The sequence below is a fragment of the Oncorhynchus mykiss genome, chromosome 13 (genome assembly GCF_057628025.1).
Source record: "Oncorhynchus mykiss isolate SJ-2025 chromosome 13, ASM5762802v1, whole genome shotgun sequence".
In the NCBI taxonomy this organism is placed as follows: domain Eukaryota; kingdom Metazoa; phylum Chordata; class Actinopteri; order Salmoniformes; family Salmonidae; genus Oncorhynchus; species Oncorhynchus mykiss.
The window spans coordinates 72,815,482-72,838,273 of record NC_143034.1 but is presented as its reverse complement, the minus strand read 5'-3'; the positions used below and the strand labels follow the sequence as shown (position 1 = coordinate 72,838,273).

Below are 22,792 nucleotides of genomic sequence, written 5' to 3'. Positions count from 1 at the left end.
TTCTTAAATTAAAACTGGTCTGTGAGAGCTGGAAATCTTACTAGTTGGTAGGTGATCAAATACTTATGTCAGGCAATAAAATGCTAATTAATTACTTAAAAATCATACAATGTGATTTTCTGGATTTTTGTTTTAGATTCCGTCTCTCACAGTTGAAGTGTACCTATGATAAAAAGTTACAGACCTCTACATGCTTTGTGAGTAGGAAAACCTGCAAAATCGGCAGTGTATCAAATACTTGTTCTCCCCACTGTATATATATATATATATATACACACCTGTTCTGAAAGGCCCCAGAGTCTGCAACACCACTAAGCAAGGGGCACCACCAAACAAGCAGCACTATGAAGATCAAGGAGCTCTCCAAACAGGTCCGGGACGAAGTTGTGGAGAAGTACAGATCAGGGTTGAGTTGTAAAAATTATATCTGAAACTTTGAACATCCAACGGAGCACCAGTAAATCCATAAAAAATGGAAATGGCCCTAAGCATACTGCTAAAGCAACACTCGAGTGGTTTAAGGGGGAAACATTTAAATGTCTTGGAATGGCCTAGTCAAAGCCCAGACCGCAATCCAATTGAGAATCTGTGGTATGACTTAAAGATTGATGTATACCAGTGGAATCCAACCAACTTGAAGGAGCTGGAGCAGTTTTGCCTTGAAGAATGAGCAAAAATAGAGACACCCCAAGAGACTTGCAGCTGTAATTGCTGCAAAAAAAGGGGGGGGGGGGGGGGATAATGTAGAATAATGTTTCAACAATAGGTACATATTCATGTATTCAATTGATCAATACATTCAATCCATTATCTTCTAAACAAGAAGTTATCACTTAAATGGTGTATTTTATATATCTATATTGATTAAAATGATCCTAAATCTAATCCATAATATATTGGATAATTTCCAAGGAGTTCAAGGTAATAACTATGCATACTGTCTTGTAACAACGGTAAATGTAATAGATTTATAATGTAATAAAACTGGTATGTGTAATATCTTGTTGGTTAATATGATAAAATGTTGAATTGTTGTAGTATAACTTTTTCCATTTAATGTAATAAGTTACTTTATCAGGTGAGTTACAACTTTAATGAATAATGTAATAACACCTAAACCAATGTTTTATGTGTTACCTCACTAATGTTAATGCACATACCACCCTCCACCAATTACAAACCTACACACACAATCCTATGCCCTTGTACTCGTACACAAACACACACTCTAATCATTGGTCACATACACATATTTAGCAGATGTTATTGCGGGTGTAGAAATGCTTGTGTTCCTAGCTCCAACAGTGCAGTAATATACAACAATACACACACATCTAAAAGTAAAAGATTAGAATTCTTGAAATATACACACCTGTACAATCAAATATATATATATATATATATATATATATATATATATATATATATATATATATATATATACAGACACATTGATAAAAAATAAACTTAATGAATCTGTAGACCTTATAGTCAATGAGCCAGGGTGCTCGGTTGTCTCACTTGGGGTGAAAATGTCTCAGTGATTTTTTTTGTCCTTGGAGTTGAAAATGTGTTCTATCATACACATCAGAATGACCTGTTATTTATTTTTAAAGAAAATTATACATTTGTAACTTGTTTTGACAAGTAGTTCTGAAACATCATAAAAATGACCTTGAAAAAGTGACCAGGCTTCGTGTGGGTAGCCCCCCGACCGTACCCCCACGCCATCATGTGCTACCACCTCCACCCTGATCACCACTTCTCCGAGAAGTCATTACACGTCTCAGAGGACTTTTCAGATAGAAACATAAAATAGACAAACATACTTTGATAATGTCATGTATTTATCAGATGGATGAAACAAGACCAAAATACACATTTGGAAAATGTGAAGATCATTGAAGCAAATTAAAAATAGTAAGGGATCAAGTATGGACCGTTGCCAGAAGAAGGTGAAGAGTGAAGAACATTTTGACTCTGACTCCAATATTACATGAACGCTAAAGACCCATAATTGTATCAATGAATCTAACCAAGGTAGAGAGCCTTCAGTCACCACTCAGAATACTATAAGAGGCAAGTGTCTAGGTTTACCATTATGCATTCATTAAAATACTAAGTGACAAGAGCTAATATCTTGAAATTCTGTTGTCAATTTGTTTACTGTAAAATAGCATTGTATCTGGTCAAACACCATTTTTTCTAAGGGTTGGTATAACAGCCTGATTGGTCGGCTATTTGAGCCAGTAAAGGGGCTTTACTCTTCTTGGGTAGCAGAATGACTTTAGCTTCTCTCCAGGCCTGAGGGCACATGCTCTCTTGTAGGGTTAAATTGAAGATATGGCAAATAGGAGTGGCAATATCGTCTGCTATTATCCTCAGTAATTTTCCATCTAGATTGTCAGACCCCGGTGGCTTGTCATTGTTGATAGACAATAATTTATTCACTTCTTCCACACTGATTTTATGGAATTCTAAAGTACAATTCTTGTCGGTCATAATTTAGTCCGATATACTTGGATGTGTCGTGTCAGTGTTTGTTGCTGACATGTCATCCCTTAGTTTTCTTATCTTGTAATTCAAGTGGTTTGCAATATCAGTGGGCTTTGTGATGAATGAGCCATCTCTATAAGCAAATCAAATGTTATTTGTCACATACACATGGTTAGCAGATGTTAATGCGAGTGTAGCGAAATGCTTGTGATACTGCATAGTTTCCTAGCAATGCAAAGCGAGGCGGCCATCTCTGTCGGCGCCGGAAGGTCTGTTGAAAACAGGTTTAGATGTTATGCGTTTCGTTCTACAATCTGTATCAGCTAACATCACTTCTTGTGAATTTTAAAGTATTTATGTAATAAAAAAGCACAACAATTGCAAATGCTTCATAATTCATAAAATTCACATTAACTGTCTGCTATTATCTCATAGAACAAAATGTACTGTATAAGATCTCCTTAGCCTGTGCTGACCTTATTTTTGGTGTTCCAAAATCTTCATTTTCCCCCATTAATTTTTCCCATTGGGATGGCTGAACGAGCCAAAGGTAACTAATGTCCGAGTTTCAAGACTACAAGCTGGCAAGCTTTAAAGCTCTGTATTAAATCGACATTGACATGATTGGTTGACGGTAAGTGTATCGGTGCTTCCCGTATAAACACAAACTCCCTTCCTTGACAACTTCCTTCCAGCAGTGTGTATCAGGGAGATTCCTAGATGTGAGAAGTGTGCAGGAGGACCTGAGAGAAAGGAATGTGTAGTATTGATGTAAAAAGTTGTGTGTATAAACTGTAGGGGTACACATGGTGCTGGAGATCAGATGTGTCCAGTGAGAGAAAGACAGGTTGAGGTTACCAGGATCACAGTAGTGTAGAAGGTGTTGTATGCTGATGCAGTGAAGAAAGTAGTAGAGGAAGATGGGTCCAGGGTGAGGGATCCTGAGAGCATCTCTGTGATTAGGCTGAGGTCACTAGAGGAAGATGGGTCCAGGGTGAGGGATCCTGAGAGCATCTCTGTAATTAGGCCGAGGTCAATAGAGTGAGATGGGTCCAGGGTGAAGGATCCTGAGAGGGTCTCTGTAATTAGGCCGAGGTCAATAGAGTGAGATGGGTCCAGGGTGAGGGATCCTGAGAGGATCCCTGTAATTAGGCCGAGGTCAATAGAGTGAGATGGGTCCAGGGTGAGGGATCCTGAGAGGGTCTCTGTAATTAGGCCGAGGTCAATAGAGAGTGACAGGAATAACATGCTTCAGTAAGTTTTGGCCAAGTTCATGGCCATGGTTGTCAACTGTACCACAGTAATAGAATGTAAAACACAGTGGATAGATGTTGTGGTGGCAGCTGTTGAGAAGTACTTGGGTGTATAATATTTTACTGCATATTTACAAGGTGTTTTGAAGGATAATATCCTGTCCTCCCAGGATGCTGGCCTGGTGTTGAATTAGAGGGCCAAAGTAGTGGAATAATGATGAGGTTTTAATGGGTGTAGGGTTAGTTGGTTTTTCACAAAGTGTAATGAATTCATACTACAGAATAGTAGGCTGATACACAGCCAATACACTAGGTGGGGAAGTGCACCAATAGTCATTGTTTTGCGGACCGCCATAACACTAAAGAAGAAGAAGACCACTTCCTTCTCAACATCTCTGGATCTGGTCTGTAAAGCGGAAGAATTATAAATCAATCCAATTTTATTGGTCACATACTTGTGTTTAGCAGATGTTATAGCGGGTGTAGCGAAATGCTTGTAACACACTGACTACTTCGGAGGTTGCATTGCTGTAAATGCTGCATGGTTCGCAGCACGTATAGCTTGTAATTTGGTATTTTTTAGGCCACACTTACTGGGCCTCAGACAATTAAAACTATCTGGAATCTCGGAAGAGGACGTTGTTCCAACAGACTCTGGGGTAGAGGTAGACAACAACAGTATTTTTGGTGAATAGGGTGTTGGACGTTTTATTGACTTTAATAGATTCAAATCATATCCAGGATATTTCTGAAGTAAGATTAGGCTACATCAGACATATATATTAGTCACAACGTTAGTCGAGTGTTGATATTTAAATTAACGTTTGTTCTGGTCCAGCTTTATCTGAACGCGGTAACAAAGAAAGTAACTAGTGTAGGCTAGCTACAGATTTACTGTCACGTTTTTTATTTGAAGAAACGCATTAGAAAGAACGGCTTCAACGATGGATCGGGTAAGTTATGTCGACTTATTAACAGTTTTCCTACTGTGGTGTATAACATGTCTAGTTTAATCATATTTGATCTTCCATATCCATTCGTTCCATTTGAACAGCCGGACAAAATAAATGTAACGGATGTGAAAGGGCTAGCTTAGTTAGCGGTGTGTGCGCCAAATAGCGTTTCAATCGGTGACGTCACTTGCTCTGAGACATTGAAGTAGTAGTTCCCCTTGCTCTGCTAGGGCCGCGGCTTTTGTGGGTAACGATGCTTCGTGGGTGTGCAGAGTCCCTGGTTCGCGCCCGGGTATGGGCGAGGGACGGTCTAAAGTTATACTGTTTCATAAACAATGGTGGTAATAAACACGTGGGATATTTTGTCCTTCAGCAAAGTAGCCTACTAGCCTAAAGCACACAGATTGACACAAGACAATGCGCAACGAGCAGGTAAAGTCAGAACCATGGAGAAATAATAAGGGCAAAGCTACAACTTGCAGTAGTGGTGTGTAGGTAAAAATCACCAGGGAAGAAAGCCAGAAAAATAGCCATATTACATGTTGTGATCATTGCGTTGTTATAACCTGTTAGTTCATATGCCTTGACTCAGCTGAGACAAGATGACAGTGGCAGAATACATTCAACCAGACCTTTGTTACATCATAAAACTAGAGAGCAACATCTGTCCTGTTAAATTCACAAAAAATGTTGCATGTAACAGTTGCATGACCTTCAGAATGGTCGAGCAAGTGAATTTTTTCTGAATACTAAACAGCTATTGATTTAGAGTTACCGCAAGTCGAAAAGGAAACAGGTGCTTCCTCCACTATATCAATCTGGACACCACTGAAGTACATGAAATCAATTCCCAACACGTCAGGAAAAGCAAGGTTCTTGGTTTGTAGGATAACCAAAGGAATCACATAGGAGCGGTTACACAGGCGGAACTCTACCTCACTCCATCCAAGTGGTCGTCTAGCCTCACCATCAGCCAGAGAGTGGACCTTCTGTCCACGGCTTCAAGTTGTATTGTGGGCCTTTAACCTCCTTCCACAGTTTCTCATTGAGCAGTGTGTAGGATGACCCGGTATCCAAGATGGCTCTTCCTGTCCATGGGCCTATGGACAGGGGTAACACCAGTTGGTGCGGTATTAACTGAAAGGAAGGGGATGTCGATGGGGGGGGGGGGGGCGTAGGCAGTGACTCTTGGGGTTTCAGCTCTGGTTAAAGCACCCAGAGTAGGATGGTGATTCCTGTGAAAATAGTTAGGTGTGTTGGCCTGTTGTGATTTCTAGTTTCTGGAAGGGTTTACTTGATACGGTCTTGGACATGTAGCTGAAGAATGTCCCTTTTGGCTACATCTCCAACAGAACATGAGAGGGGTCTTGGCTGGAGACTCTAGCTGTTGTTGATAGTCTGTCTTGGGTAACTGTTAGGGTGTCTGTTTCTTTCTCTGGTCATATTGCTGTTGGCATTCTCTGTCCTTCTCAAACTGCTGTCCCAAGCGAACCAGTCCATCGACAGTGGTGACTCGTTCTCGGGGGTTGACTGGCTAGTAGTGGGTTGATGTCATTAAATTGATCTTGAAGAACCTCTTCCTCCTCAATGCCAGGTTTCCACCTTCTGCACAGGGAGTGGTAACCGTATGCAAAGTCACGGATACTCTCTTTCTCGCTTTGCACTCGATTCCTGACTCTGTCTGCCAGCTCATCTGTGTAGTCCTCAGACAGAAATGCAGAGGAAAACTTGGCCTCAAAGTCAGCCCAGGAGGTAGTGGTGAGACGTGCCACATCCCACCAGTCGAGCTGTCCCATGCAACACAGTCCTCAATGTGGCAAGGAGTTCTTCGTCAGCCAAGGGATTGAGGGCAAGAAAGTCTCGACATCTTTCTAGATACATTAGCGGTTCAGGACTGTCATCTTTTTTTCCCCAAAGGTGGGAAATTGCAATTTAATGGGCATCGCCCCCACATGACGTCTACTCAATTCACCATGAACAAACGAGCTAGGAGGGATTGAGGAAGTAGGGGGGGGGGGGCGTTATCGGACAATGAAAATGAACACCAGGATGCATGGTGGATTGCATCCTGCAAGGGGTGGCTGCAGCATGGCCTGGTCTTGGCTGTTCAGAGGTGCCAGCTTGGCCCTCAGTGGTCTGAACTGAAGTGGACACCAGAGAAACTCTGTGTAAGGAGTTGTGCCTAATGGAGGCCATGTCCACAGACACGTCATCCAACATTTTAACACAATTAGAGAGTTCTGTCTGCAAGTGGTCTACAGTGTTAACCATGGGAGAAAAAAACAGAATTAACGTCCTTGAGGACCTCAGTGTGATGATGTTGCAGGCGCCATTGGAGAGTGGCAGTGAGTTGGTTTCGTTGGTAGTCAAACTGCCTGTCCATGGCACCAGTCATTTCCCGTCTTCCACTCTCACTGAGCTCTGTCAGCATGTGGGTTAGAGTGCTCAGTGAGTTTCTGAATTCCATGGCACTCTGTTGCTCTTCCCTCAGACATTTGAAATTATGGTGGATAAGAGTTTGGAGATGTTGTTGAGTCCGACGAATATCAAGGATGTCACCTTGAAGTTGTAAGACTACAACCTCTGGAGATAAACCAGACAATGGAGGAAGGTTGGGTGTCAGAGGGAGGGCTAGCTCAGTACTTCCACACAGATCCATGTCAATAAGTGAGTAACTGGTGTGGGAGAAATTAGGTACATATATGGATAAATATACTGTCCTATATAAAAGAGGGATGCATTTGCCATTCTGGTAAGGTACATTGTCTATTGTATAGGACAGGAAGCCAGAGTGGGGCCATGGGAGAGGGCAACACCTAGGGCAGCTGGACATACAAAGGTCAGAGGTTGTCTAAGGAGGGGGTCAGCCAAAGGACCAATTGATGGATTACAGACATCAATCACATCACAGGAGACAAGTCTGTTTGATCTTAGACAACCATATGAAGAGAAGGCGACCAGAACAGCTAGGCACCCTAAAGCTAAAGGAGATGAAAGACACCAAAAGGGACACATGGAGTTAATTACAGGGTATGAACACAGGCCACAGGAAAGGGGAATGTATAGTATTTTTAGTATAGCTGAGCATGCTAAAAACAGAAGAGACACATAGTCTGCTGACCCTAGATAACACACAAACAGGAGAACGCATTAAGCTGAGTGAAGGGTCAAAGCAAGGGTCTTGTCACCATTAGGATCTAATGGAAAGCAGATGGGGGCGTTATTGGGCTGAACAAGCAGGAAGCACGGATTGGGATGTAACTTCATTTGCATATGGGAGGGACTTATATGGTAGGTGTATAACTCAGAGTGAGGGCTCTGAAAAATTGTGTGTGTTCCGCGGACCGCTCCGGCTTATGATACTGTTGTATTAAAAGTCTATATTGATTTTCACAAAGTTCTTGGTTGTGTCATACTTGAACCGATTTGCCACTACACTGGTTAGACCTCCTGTGGCCTGTGGTCCAGACCGAGCATTCAGATTCCTAGGGCTCTGGCCCAAATCAACTCCATTATCTCCATTCACATTATGATTTGTATTGTCAGCTTGATGGTCAGAATGGCCCTGTGTATTCCCATTGACAGGTATGACATGGATGAGCACATTATCTTGGGGTGAATCCATTGTTTTAATTCCACACAAAAGATTTGCTTTGGTTAGTTCTCAATGTTGAGCGGTCCCATCTGGGGTGCCATTTTTTTATGTAACGGTTTTGACTTGAGGTTATTATTTATAGGGGTGCCAGGTAGGTTGTGCCTACCAGAGAAAACATTGGTTTCTCCTTTTGGTTTGGGAGGGAATGAGTCCCATCTGGTCCGTCAAGTCTACACCAATACAAAGGACTTATGTAAAAGTCAGGATGGAAATAAACTTTTCATAAACCCTTAAAACATTGGAAAGAACTTCAAAAAAAACTACTATATTCTTATGCGTGGGTTGTATTAGCAACACCAATGATTACACACACATATAATAATATCACAATGAGTTCTGGTTCCTCCAGAAATGTCCTGTACCTCGGGCGTAAAGAGTCCAGCCCGGTAAAGGAGTTCAGGGAACTCCCGTGACCTTAGTCACGCGATGTTTGTCCGTTCATTCAAGTGTAGCGTAAACCCAGTATTAATCATACAATCAATATAACAATTATTTTACCACAGAACTTTAAAGCGTATCAACTCTTACTAAGTCCTCAACTACAACTAACTACATAAATCATCACAGTATACCTCACATCAAAACAAATGAAATACCGTATACAAAAAGGTTGTAGTCAGTCGGTCAGTCAGACAATCCAATCCGCCAACAGATCTCCAGCGGAGAAAGGCCACGAAAAACGGAGAGGTGTAGTCCACGGACACAAAGAGTGGATCCGATCCTGGGTAAACTCTATTAGGCTACAAAACACACGTTTAACGGCAACAAAACAACCGGAATAGAGAAGCTTCAGAACTGAGGGTTGAACACATCCTCATTCCCGTCTCCATCACAACCCCACTTTTGCGCAGCTGATGCTGGCTATTTAATTGGCAATTAAAGGGAAAGCACCCTATTGGAAGGAGAAACACTGAGACGGTTCAGAAAAATTCAGGGCCGTCACAACATGCCACAATACCCCTATATCTGATGGTTTCTTCTATGTATGTACTGTATATGGATACTGAAACTATGAGACTGACATTTTTCTCAACATGCTCCAAGTGGGATAACTAGCAGCAGTAGTTCTGGTGTTTAGATTTTTCATCACTGGTTATTTGAACAACATGATTTAGCAGGTGTTACCATCTTTCACACCTTGGAAAGGGAGGCGACATCTACATCTTGAAAGAGGGGGTGGAGCTTTTCGTTTCTGTTCTGCTCTTTGTTCTACCGTCAAGTTTTATACGTTTTTAAATTTTGTAAAAAATATTCCAATTCTATTTTGAAAAATTTGCCAAAGTGAAATATACAAGACATTTGTGGAAAGTAGTGAACGGTTACACACTTCAGGAGAAAGGAGGTATTATAAGGATGCAGCCATCAATCAGAGATTTAGACTAAAGTAATCAAATGTTTGGTCTAATGATATTCTATGTACAATACTTCCTGTGGTCACCAGGACAGAGCTAGTCCGTCCCCCTCCACCCTGCCGGAGTCCCCTGGTCACAACTCTCCTGGTAGCGCCTTACTGCTGGATCTGAAGAGGGTTTCTGTGCTGCTGGTCGACTGCAGGAAAACAGCAGGGCAGAGTGGAACTGTGAGAGAAGGACAGGAGGAGGGAGATTTGATTTCATCAAGTAAGAACAATGGGGGGTGTGGATTAGACTACAATCTGCTTCTGCAACTTCTGTTAATTGATTGATAAACAGTAAACACTCAGTGGCCAGTAAATTGTCGCTCCAGTTTCATGAATGGAGGGGGTTGTACCTAAAAAACTGGCCAATGAGTGTATATTGATAAGGGCAGCAGGTAGGTTAGTGGTTTAGAGCGTTGGGCCACTAATAAAGGTTGCTGGTTCAAATCTCTGAGCCGACAAGGTAAAAAATCTGTCTGCTCTTGAGCAAGGTACTTAACCCTGATTGCTCCTGTAAGTCGCTTTGGATAAGAGCGTCTGCTAAATAACAAATACTTTTTACAAAAATAATACTATATATGGACCTGTATTTCAAAAACCTAGTTATTCAATGTCTTTGTTTCACAGGGGACATACACTGTTGTTCTCTCAGCGGGAGGGGCTTATCATCTGGGGAGCCTCAACATCCTGTTGCTGACGAGACAGAGAAGAGTCTCTCCAGATTAGAACACCCCAAGAAACACCAGCAGGGACATACAGGGAAGAAACCTCACCACTGCTGCTCTGACTGTGGGAAGAGTTTCACAAGCCAGAGTGGCTTCATTATTCACTGTGATCAGTGTGGGAAGAGTTTTGCTGCATCTAACACCTTCAAATCTAATGTAAGAATTCATACAGGGGAGAAGCCTTACCCCTGCCTTGATTGTGGGAAAAGCTTTGCTCGTGCAGGAACCTTAACTGTACACCAGCGTGTACACACTGGAGAGAAGCCTTATAGTTGTGATCAGTGTGGGAAGAGCTTCAATCAGTCAGGCAGCCTGACTACACACCAGCGTGTACACACAGGAGAGAAACCTTATAGTTGTGATCAGTGTGGGAAGAGCTTCAATCATTTAGGCAACCTGACTACACACCAGCGAACACACACAGGAGAGAAGCCTTATAGTTGTGATCAGTGTGGGAAGAGCTTTGCTGTATCAGAAACACTAACTAGACACCAGCGAATACACACTGGAGAGAAGCCTTATAACTGTGGTCAGTGTGGAAAGAGCTTTGCTGGAGTTTCGTCCCTGACTGCACACCAGCAAACTCACACTGGAGAAAAGCCTTACAGCTGTGATCAGTGTGGGAAGAGCTTTGTTATAGTTTCCTCCCTGATTACACACCAGCGAACTCACACTGGAGAAAAGCCTTACAGCTGTGGTCAGTGTGGGAAGAGCTTTGCTGTAGCTTCCACCCTGATTACACACCAGCGAACTCACACTGGAGTGAAGCCTTATAGCTGTGATCAGTGTGGGAAGAGCTTTGCTGCAGCTTCCGCCCTGATTATACACCAGCGAACTCACACTGGAGTGAAGCCTTATAGCTGTGATCAGTGTGGGAAGAGCTTTGCTGCAGCTTCCGCCCTGATTATACACCAGCGAACACACACAGGAGAGAAACCTTATAGCTGTGATCAGTGTGGGAAGAGCTTCAAACATTCAGGCAGCCTGACTACACACCAGCGAACACACACAGGAGTGAAGCCTTATAGCTGTGATCAGTGTGGAAAGAGCTTCAAACATTCAGGCAACCTAACTACACACGAGCGAACACACACAGGAGAGAAGCCTTATAGTTGTGATCAGTGTGGGAAGAGCTTTGCTGTATCAGATAGACTAACTAGACACCAGCGAATACACACTGGAGAGAAGCCTTATGACTGTGGTCAGTGTGGAAAGAGCTTTGCTAGAGTTTCCTCCCTGACTGCACACCAGCAAACTCACACTGGAGAAAAGCCTTACAGCTGTGATCAGTGTGGGAAGAGCTTTGTTATAGTTTCCTCCCTGACTGCACACCAGCGAACTCACACTGGAGAAAAGCCTTACAGCTGTGGTCAGTGTGGGAAGAGCTTTGCTGTAGCTTCCTCCCTGACTGCACACCAGCGAACTCACACTGGAGTGAAGCCTTATAGCTGTGATCAGTGTGGGAAGAGCTTTGCTGTATCAGAAAAACTAACTAGACACCAGCGGATACACACAGGAGAGAAACCTTATAGATGTGATCATTGTGGAAAGAGCTTTGCTCAATCACAAAAACTAACTAGACACCAGCGGATACACACAGGAGAGAAGCCTTATACCTGTGATCATTGTGGAAAGAGCTTTGCTCAATCAGATAACCTGTATTCACACCAGCGGATACACACTGGAGAGAAGCCTTATAGCTGTGATCAGTGTGGGAAGAGCTTTGCTCTAGCTTCCACCCTGACTAGACACCACAGAACACACACTGGAGAGAAGCCGTATAGCTGTTATCAGTGTGGGAAGAGCTTTGCTCTAGCTTCCCACCTGACTGCACACCACAGAATACACACAGGAGTGAAGCCTTATAGTTGTGATCAGTGTGGAAGGGGCTTTTCTCAATCAGTAACCTGGAATATACACCAGCGAACACACACAGGAGTGAAGCCTTATAGTTGTGATCAGTGTGGAAGGGGCTTTTCTCAATCAGTAACCTGGAATATACACCAGCGAACACACACAGGAGTGAAGCCTTATAGTTGTGATCAGTGTGGAAAGAGCTTTGCTGTATTTTCCTCCCTGTCTACACACCAGCGAACACACACTGGAGAGAAGCCTTATAGCTGTGATCAGTGTGGGAAGAGCTTTGCTGCAGGTTCCACCCTGACTAGACACCTGCGAACACACACAGGAGAGAAGCCTTATAGATGTGATCATTGTGGAAAGAGCTTTGCTCAATCACAAAAACTAACTAGACACCAGCGAACACACACTGGAGAGAAACCTTATTAGCTGTGATCATTGTGGAAAGAGCTTTAATCAGTCACTGGCCCTGAAATCACACAAGCAAACACACACTGGTGAGAAAGAAGCCTTATATCTGTGATCAGTGTGAGAAGCGTTTCAGTCAGTTATGGACCCTTTATTCACACCAGTGAAGCTCTGTTTATTTAGGGCCAATGAGAAAGAAACAGAAAGCACAAACTTGCTGTAATTAGATAACCTGAATTCACACCAGCGAATACACGCTGGAGAGAAGCCTTATAGCTGTGTTTCATCTCCCTCCTTTCTGGCACAGTTTCCAGATCCCTAAATAAACTATAAAATCAAATGTATTTATATAGCCCTTCTTACATCAGCTGATATCTCAAAGTGCTGTACAGAAACCCAGCCTAAAACCCCAAACAGCAAGCAATGCAGGATCAGTAGAAAACATCTAGTGAACAGTCATATCCATCTCCCATTCTTAAACAGTTGCCTCAGTCTGATCACCATGGTAACCTCTGTGCAGCATAATATGCAGCTCTGATCTAGGATCAGGTCTCCCCTGTGTCTATGTAATATCACACATTGATCTAAATGGATAAATGTTATCATAGGAAATGTTATAGGGAACTTGTGTGTGTGTGGGGGGGGGGGGGGGGGGGGGATAATTGTATCTTCTTTCATGTACTCATGATAATACTATTATTAAATGTCATTATGTAGAATAATGTTTCAACAATAGGTGTATATTCATGTATTCAATTGATCAATACATTCAATCCATTATCTTCTAAACAAGAAGTTATCACTTAAATGGTGTATTTTATATATCTATATTGATTAAAATGATCCTAAATCTAATCAATAATACATTGGATAATTATTTCCATGAGTTCAAGGCAAGGTCTATGCATACTGTGTCTTGTAACAACGGTTAATGTAATAACTTTTAGATTTATAATGTAATAAAGCCGGTAAATGTAACATCTTGTTGGTTAATATGATAAAATGTTGTCTAATAACCTTTTCCACTTAATGTAATAAGTTATTGGTATCAGGTTACAACTTTTTTTTATGAATAACGTAATAACTTAAACCGATCATGTAATAACACCTAAACCAATGTTTAATGTGTTACTTCACCAATGTTAATGCACATACCACCCTCCACCAATAACAAACCCACACACACAAACCTATGCCCTTGTACTTGTACACAAACAAGCACACAGTTATATGATAAAAAATAAATAAATGAAATAACAATTCATCGGTAGTTCTTATATTCAATGGGGCGGCAGGGTAGCCTAGTGGTTAGAGCGTTGCAAGTTCAAACCCCCGAGCTGACAAGGTACAAATCTGTCTAACTGCCCCTGAACAGGCAGTTAACCCACTGTTCCTAGGCCGTCATTGAAAATAAGAATTTGTTCTTAACTGACTTGCATGGTTAAATAAAGGAAAAAAATAAATGAGACAGGGGGCTCGGTTGGGCAAGAAGAAGGAGGATTGGGAAACTGCAAATAACAATCTGAACTCCGCCTAGCAGAAACATCTTTGAATTTGCAAATATTAATTATTAGTTTATATTGTAATAAAGTTAAGGGATGTCACCCTGCGAGGGGTGAACCATAGTAGGGGATATAAAGAGAACACCATCTTGAGAACTGAGTGTCTTGTTTGTAAATTGCTGTAAGTGTATACTCCGGGTTGCAAACCATATTAAACAAACTAACCTCTGATTCCTGTGGTCACTTGTGGTCTGTGGTCACGCCCTATAAAGGAATCTAGCCATGAGCTCATTTGAAAGACAACAGCAAAGAATTTCTCTAACCAAGCTGTTTTTGTTGTTTCTATAAATACCTTAGATTTGTGATTTTAGATTTTATTTGCAAATATAAAAACAATACAACCACACGTGGACATAATGCATTTACTATCATTCAGGATGATTCTAAAACAGTGAAACATGTACAGTTTAAATAGATTCATGATATAATACAAAAGTATTTTCTAGCATAATGACTCCCTAAACCGCCTCACCCACTTGAAGAGAGGTGTTGATGACTATGTACAGTAGGTGGCGGCACCTTTTAAACACCACAGAAGAAGCCGGAAAGCATCAACAGGAAGTACTTTGTTACCATCCTCTATCTAGTTTTCAAACCAAACACATTTCCACAGGATTTGCAGGATGTTTCTAATGTAAGATTAGTCTAAATGAGACGTTCGTTTGTCACAACTGAAATGGAGTTTTGATATTTATAAAGTTGTGGTCTAGCTTTTCTTTATCTGAACGCTGTGACTAAGAAAGTAACTGTAGCATACACATTTAGTGTCGTTTTAATTTTTTTTAGAAAGAATACAGTAACGTCAGCTTCCACGATGGATCAGGTAAGTTTGGTTGACTTGTATTAATAGTTTACCTATTGTGGTGTTTTAAATGTCTAGGTCCAGTTTTCACGTGTGATCCTCCACATCCATGAGTTCGATTTGAACAGCAGGACAAAAGAAACCACGGTGGTAATTTCAGCCAAGTAGCCTACTAGCTCATCGCACACAGATTGATGATACAAGGCAATGCTCAGCCGGCAGGTCAAGTCAGAACCAGGGAGAAATAATTAGGCATCGCCTACACCAATTATGTATCGGTTAACTTCTTTGAACACCTCAAATTGTTTCTTCAGATGTCAATTCGATCACACAGCGTTTATACACTAATTTGTTGCGCCCAAATAAAGAAAACGACCATTGAAAATAGGTGATTTTTGTTGCTAGGCTACCAGTTACGGTGCTTTTAGCTTGTGTTTGCGCGCGTCTTTATGCGGAAGTAACACAACAATGATAGCTAGTGTCGAAGAATGATATGGAGTTAATTTTAGTCAAATTATTGAGCATATCCTCCGCGCAAATAAGCATCAGAAATTGTCCTTATTTAGCATATCAAGACCCTGATGTGGACCTCAGTCTAGAGCTTAAAATATACAATGTAGGCCTACTGTCATTATTTGTCGTCCTATTGAGAAAATAAGATGTCCACATAGGCCTATCACAGGATATTGAATGATTCCATATCCGCCCATAGGAAATGTCCATGTGTGATATTCAGAGTAATCACAATATCATATGTCTAAAAGAAAATAGTTTTGATATATCGTTTTTTACATTAGAACTTGAAAAAACATTGGAACAACGACATCTGGATTGTTTTGAAACAGTTGAAGTCGGAAGTTTACATCCACCTTATCCAAATACATTTGAACTCAGTCTTTCACAATTCCTGACATTTAATCCCAGTAGAAATTCCCAGTTTTAGGTCAGTTAGGATCACCACTTTATTTAAGAATGTGAAATTTCAGAATAATAGTAGAGAGAATGATTTATCAGCTTTTCATCACATTCCCAGTGGGTCAGAAGTTTACATACCCTCAATTAGTATTTGGTAGCATTGCCTTTAACTTGTTTAACGTGGGTCAAACGTTTCGGGTAGCCTTCCACAAGCTTCCCACAATAAGTTGAGTGAATTTTGGCCCATTCCACCTGACAGAGCTGGTGTAACTGAATCAGGTTTGTTGGCCTCCTTGCTCGCACACACTTTTTCAGTTCTGCCCACAAATTTTCTATAGGATTGAGGTCAGCGCTTTGTGATGGCCACTCCAATACCTTGACTTGTTGTCCTTAAGCTATTTTGCCACAACTTTGGAAGTATGCTTGGGGTCATTGTCCATTTGGAAGACCCATTTGCGACCAAGCTTTAACTTCCTGACTGATCAAATCAAATGTATTTATATAGCCCTTCGTACATCAGCTGATATCTCAAAGTGCTGTACAGAAACCCAGCCTAAAACCCCAAAAACAGCAAGCAATGCAGATGTAGAAGCACGGTGGCTAGGAAAAACTCCCTAGAAAGTCCAAAACCTAGGAAGAAACCTAGAGAGGAACCAGGCTATGTGGGGTGGCCAGTCCTCTTCTGGCTGTGCCGGGTGGAGATTATAACAGAACATGGCCAAGATGTTCAAATGTTCATAAATGACCAGCATGGTCGAATAATAATAAGGCAGAACAGTTGAAACTGGAGCAGCAGCACGGTCAGGTGGACTGGGGACAGCAAGGAGTCATCATGTCAGGTATTCCTGGGGCATGGTCCTAGGGCTCAGGTCCTCCGAGAGAGAGAAAGAAAGAGAGAATTAGAGAGAGCATATGTGGGATGGCCAGTCCTCTTCTGGCTGTGCCGGGTGGAGATTATAACAGAACATGGCCAAGATGTTCAAATGTTCATAAATGACCAGCATGGTCGAATAATAATAAGGCAGAACAGTTGAAACTGGAGCAGCAGCACGGCCAGGTGGACTGGGGACAGCAAGGAGTCATCATGTCAGGTAGTCCTGGGGCATGGTCCTAGGGCTCAGGTCCTCTGAGAGAGAGAAAGAAAGAGAGAAGGAGAGAATTAGAGAACGCACACTTAGATTCACACAGGACACCGAATAGGACAGGAGAAGTACTCCAGATATAACAAACTGACCCTAGCCCCCCCCGACACATAAACTACTGCAGCATAAATACTGGAGGCTGAGACAGGAGGGGTCAGGAGACACTGTGGCCCCATCCGAGGACACCCCCGGACAGGGCCATACAGGAAGGATATAACCCCCGACATAACCCCCTTGTCCCCGAGCTGACAAGGTAAAAATCTGTTGTTCTGCCCCTGAACAGGCAGTTAATCCACTGTTCTTAGGCCGTCATTGAAACTAAAAATGTGTTCTTAACTGACTTGCCTGGTTAAATAAAGGTTAAGAAAATACATCATAATGAGCAGCAGTAGGTCAGGTGTTTAGGTTTTCCTCTGGTTATTTTGACAAATCACGATTTGGCAGGTGTTGGCGTCCTCCTCGTTTCATCATCTCTCCTAAAACGTATGAACCCAGAACTGAATAGAGCGGCTGACCAATTACGTGAGACATTAGTTCTGGGTTAACCAAGACTAACTCAGGGGTGAACGATGTGTTCAACTCCAATGAACGCTCAATCAAAGGTTCTGAACATAAGACAGAGGGGCATTACAAGGACCACTTCCATTTTGAAAAAGTGATTAGGAAAAAAAATGGTACATTTGTGGAAAGTAGTGAACGGTTGGTTACACACTTCAGGAGAAAGGAGGTATTATAAGGATGCACCAGTCAGATATAGAATACAATAATCAAATGTTTCGTCTGATGATGTTCTATGTACAATACTTCCTGTGGTCTCCAGGACAGAGCTAGCCCGTCCCCCTCCACCCTGCCGGAGTCCCCTGGTCACAACTCTCCTGGTAACGCCTTACTGCTGGATCTGAAGAGGGTGTCTGTGTGGCTGGTCGACTGCAGGAAAACACCAGGGCAGAGTGGAACTGTGAGAGAAGGACACGAGGAGGAGGGAGATTTGATTTCATCAAGTAAGAACAATGGGGTGTGTGGATGAAACTACAATCTGATTCTGCAACTTCTGTTAATTCATTGATAAACAATATATACTCAGTTTATTAGGTACACCAATCTAGTACCGGATCGGGTCAGCCTTTGCCTCCAAAACAGCCTGAATTCTCCGGAGTGTGGATTCTACAAGGTGTCGGAAAAACGTACCACGGGGATGTTGGTTCATGCTGACGCAATGGCAACACGCAGTTGCTGCAGATGGCTGCTCATTCATGCTGCCAACAGCCCGTTCCATCTCATCCCAAAGATACTCTATTGGGTTTGGTCAGCAACAATGTTCAGATACACTGTGCCGTTATTTGTCTGTTTGTGGCCCGCCTGTCAGCTTGCACGATTCTTGCCATTCTCCTGCGACCTCTTTTGTCAATGAGCTGTTTTCACCAACAGGACTGCTGCTGACTGGATGTTTGCTTTTTTGAGGCACCATTCTTGGTAAACGCTGGACACTGTCGTGTGTGAAAAGTACAGGAGAGTGTCTGTTTCTGAGATTCTGGATCCGGCGCGCCTGGCACCGGCGATCATACCTCGCTCAGTCGCTTAGGTCACTTGTTTTACCCATTCTGATGTTCAATCAAACAGGAACTTAATGTCTCTGCCTGTCTGTCTGCTTTATATAGCAAGCCATAGCCACGTGACTCACTGTCTGTAGGAGTGACCTATTTTCATGAACTGGGGAAAGTACCTAATAAACTGTCCACTGAGTGTATAATGATATATTGTTGATGTTTGTTTATGGACCCATATTTCCAAAACTTAGTTATTCAATGTCTGTTTCACAGGGGACTCTCCTAACCGTCGCTCTCTCAGCGGGAGGGACTTATCATCTGGGGAGCTTCAACAACAACATGTTGCTGACGAGGCAGAGAAGAGTGTCTCCCAATCAGAACACCTCAAACACCAGCACAGACGTACAGGGAAGAAATCTCACCACAGCTGCTCTGACTGTGGGAAGAGTTTCACTACACGGAGATCCTTCATAACTCACCTGCGTATTCACACCGGAGAGAAGCCTTATCACTGTGATCAGTGTGGGAAGAGCTTTGCTCGGTCTGGACAGCTGACTACACACCGGGTAACACACACTGGAGAGAAGCCTTATAGCTGTGGTCAGTGTGGAAAGAGCTTCAATCAGCCAGGCAACCTGACAGCACACCAGCTAACACACACGGGAGAGAAGCCTTACAGCTGTGATCAGTGTGGGAAGAGCTTCAATCACTCAGGCAACCTGACAGCACACCAGGTAACACACACTGGAGAGAAGCCTTATAGCTGTGATCAGTGTGGGAAGAGCTTTGCTCGGTCTGGACAGCTGACTACACACCGGGTAACACACACTGGAGAGAAGCCTTATAGCTGTGGTCAGTGTGGAAAGAGCTTCAATCAGTCAGGCAACCTGACAGCACACCAGGTAACACACACGGGAGAGAAGCCTTACAGCTGTGATCAGTGTGGGAAGAGCTTCAATCACTCAGGCAACCTGACAGCACACCAGGTAACACACACGGGAGAGAAGCCTTACAGCTGTGATCAATGTGGGAAGAGGTTTGCTCAAGATTCCAACCTAACTAGACACCAGGTAACACACACAGGAGAAAAGCCTTACAGCTGTGATCAATGTGGGAAGAGGTTTGCTCAAGCTTCCAACCTAACTAGACACCAGGTAACACACACAGGAGAAAAGCCTTACAGCTGTGATCAATGTGGGAAGAGTTTTGCTACATATTACACCTTCAAATATCATCTGAGAATTCATACAGGGGAGAAGCCTTACCCCTGTCTTGATTGTGGGAAACACTTTGCTAGTGCAGGATCCCTAACCATACACCAGAGTGTACACACAGGAGAGAAGCCTTATAGCTGTGATCAGTGTGGGAAGAGCTTTGCTGTAGCTTCCACCTTGAATAAACACCAGCGCATTCACACTGGAGAGAAGCCATATAGCTGTAATCTGTGTGGAAAGAGCTTTGCTGTGGTTTCCACCTTGAATAAACACCAGCGCATACACACTGGAGAGAAGCCATATAGCTGTGATCAGTGTGGGAAGAGCTTTGCTCAATCAGATAAACTAACTATACACCAGCGAACACACACAGGAGAGAAGCCTTATAGCTGTGATCAGTGTGGGAAGAGCTTTGCTCGAGCTTCCACCCTGACTAAACACCAGCGAACACACACTGGAGAGAAGCCTTATAGCTGTGATCAGTGTGGAAAGAGCTTTGCTGAGTCAGGGACCCTGAATTCACACCAGCGAACACACACTAGAGAGAAACCCTATGTCTGTCTATGTGGAAAGAGTTTTACTCATTTAGGGCAAATTAAAAAACACCAGAAATCAAAAACGTGCCATATTTCATCTCCATCCTATACCTGACAGCAGTTATAGATCCCTAAATTAAAGGCTCTATAGAAAACATATCCATCTCCCATTCTTAAACAGTTGACTTAGTCTGATCACCATGGTAACCTCTGTGGAGCATAATATGCAGCTCTGATCTAGGATCAGGTCTCCCCTGTGTCTTTGTAATATCACACATTGGGATCTAAATGGATAAATGTTATCATAGAAAATGTCATATTGTGTGGGGGGGGGTATTGATAATTGTATCGTCGTTCATATACTCATGATACTATTATTACATCTCATTATGTAGAATGTTTCAACAATAGGTGTATATTCATGTATTCAATTAATCAATAAATTCAATCCAATATCTTATAAACAAGAGTTCACTTTAATGTTATAGTTTTCTTGTGTGAGCAAGATGGTGCCAACAGGAGGGGTCGCCTCAATTCTAGTCCAGCCGGAAATAACTATTGGATATCAGAGTTACGTCAACTTACCAACAATTCGACCAGGAATACAACTTTCCCGATGTGGATCCTTTGTTCGCACCACCACCCAGGGCATTCGATCTGATTCCAGAGGCCGACCCAAAACAACGTCACCGCAGAAGTGGTAGACGGAGCGGCCTTCTGGTCAGAATTCGGAGGCGTGCACACCACCCACAGCTTCCGAGTATATTACTCACTAAAGTCCAGTCTCTAGACAACAAGGTAGACGAAATTAGGGCAAAGGTTGCTTTCCAGAGAGACATCAGGGACTGTAACATACTCGGTTTCACGGAAATATGGCTCTCTCGGGATATGTTGTCGGAGTCCGTACAGCCACCGGGATTCTTTATGCGTCACGCTAACAGAAATAAACATCTCTGGGAAGATGAAGGGCAGGTTGGTTGTTTCATGATTAACGACTCATGGTGTAATTGTAACAACATACAAGAACTCAAGTCCGTTTGTTCACCTGACCTAGAATTCCTCACAATCAAATGCCAACCGTTTTATCTCCCAAGATAATTCTCGTCTGTTATTGTCACCTCCATGTATATCCCCCCTCAAGCCGATACCACGACGACCCTCAAGGAACTTCACTGGATTCTTTGCAAACTGGAAACGATATATCCTAAGGCTGCATTTATTGTAGCTGTGTATTTCAATTAACAAAGCAAATTTGAGAACACGGCTACCTAAATTCTATCAGCATATTGATTGTAGCACTCGTGAGGGCAATACACTGGATCACTGCTACTCTAACTTCCGCGATGCATACAAGGCCCTCCCCTGCCCTCCGTTCGGCAAATCTGACCACGACTCCATTTTGCTCCTGCCTTCCTAAAGGCAGAAACTCAAACAAGATGTATCTCCTGACGAGGACTATTCAACGCTGGTCTGACCAAGCGTAACTCACGCTTCAACATTGTTTTGATCGCGTGGACTGGGACATGTACCAGGTAGCCTCAGAAAATAATATTGATTTATACGCTGATTCGGTGAGTGAGTTTATAAGGAAGTGCATTGGAGATGTTGTACCTACTGTGACTATTAAAACCTACCCCAACCAGAAACCGTAGATAGATGGCAGCAGGTTCTGAAATTAACACCCGCCAAGCGCCAAATGTGGGTAGATTTTTCATTTGGCGAGTAAATCTCAGAATGTTATCCGCCACACTTGCGGGTAAATGTTTGTATCAAAATAGTAATGTAATCAAATCTGGCATGATGGCTCAAGGGAATTACTCATGTTTGCCAGCCTACCACAGACCGTCTCTAGTGCTCTTAGTTTCGCGGCACTGTTTACCACACGGTACATCAGCTACTCGACATCGCTCACTTGCCACGGGTCTGCTGCTAGCATAATAGCTATTATGTGTCGACATTTACCTGGAGTGAGCCAACCTTTTGAAACAAAAACCCACTGACGAAAAGGAGGACGAATCACAGAAAGTTTTGTGAGAAATGAAGGTTTGGAGATAAAGGTGTTTCAAGAGGCTGGCTACAGTAAGATGCGGAGACTGTGGTGATGAATTGTTCTGTGTGCCACCAGTATGCTGAAGATAAAAGCAGAAACAACTCATTTGTTATCAGAAATGAAATGATGAAGCTGGAGAACATTTGTGACCATGAACACAGCAATGTCACATTGCCTGCGTGCCGAGTGTCCCAGGCTCAATCAGAGACTCTCCTCTTGACACCCTCTGTGACGGCAATAATGGCAATGTCAGAGCAGACCAGCACGAAGATGAAGAT

At 42.7% G+C, this 22,792-nt stretch overlaps 3 protein-coding genes across 3 annotated transcripts in view; 2 read left to right on the top strand and 1 right to left on the bottom strand.

Moving 5' to 3' along the window:
• Nucleotides 1-22,792, bottom strand: part of LOC110513420 (uncharacterized) — a 199,117-nt gene that overhangs the window by 98,134 nt on the left and 78,191 nt on the right. The window lies entirely within an intron of this gene.
• Nucleotides 4,103-14,479, top strand: LOC110485289 (uncharacterized). Its single transcript, XM_036941915.2, is given in 5 exon segments — nucleotides 4,103-4,702; nucleotides 9,799-9,976; nucleotides 10,381-12,764; nucleotides 12,766-12,843; nucleotides 12,845-14,479. Coding segments are annotated over 5 exon segments (2,718 nt in total). The 5' UTR covers nucleotides 4,103-4,693; the 3' UTR covers nucleotides 12,914-14,479.
• On the top strand, nucleotides 14,877-20,928 carry LOC110511878 (uncharacterized). Its single transcript, XM_090197534.1, has 4 exons — nucleotides 14,877-14,942; nucleotides 15,095-15,131; nucleotides 17,988-18,168; nucleotides 18,988-20,928. Exons 1-4 carry the CDS (start codon nucleotides 14,932-14,934, stop codon nucleotides 20,577-20,579), a joined length of 1,821 nt encoding a protein of 606 aa, XP_090053660.1. The 5' UTR covers nucleotides 14,877-14,931; the 3' UTR covers nucleotides 20,580-20,928.

What these genes read in the sequence shown, in the direction of transcription:
- LOC110511878 (XM_090197534.1), top strand. An exon ending in CAGCTTCCACGATGGATCAG is followed by an intron (nt 15,132 to 17,987) that starts GTAAGTTTGGTT and finishes TGTGGTCTCCAG; the next exon opens with GACAGAGCTAGCCCGTCCCC. An exon ending in GGGAGATTTGATTTCATCAA is followed by an intron (nt 18,169 to 18,987) that starts GTAAGAACAATG and finishes TCTGTTTCACAG; the next exon opens with GGGACTCTCCTAACCGTCGC.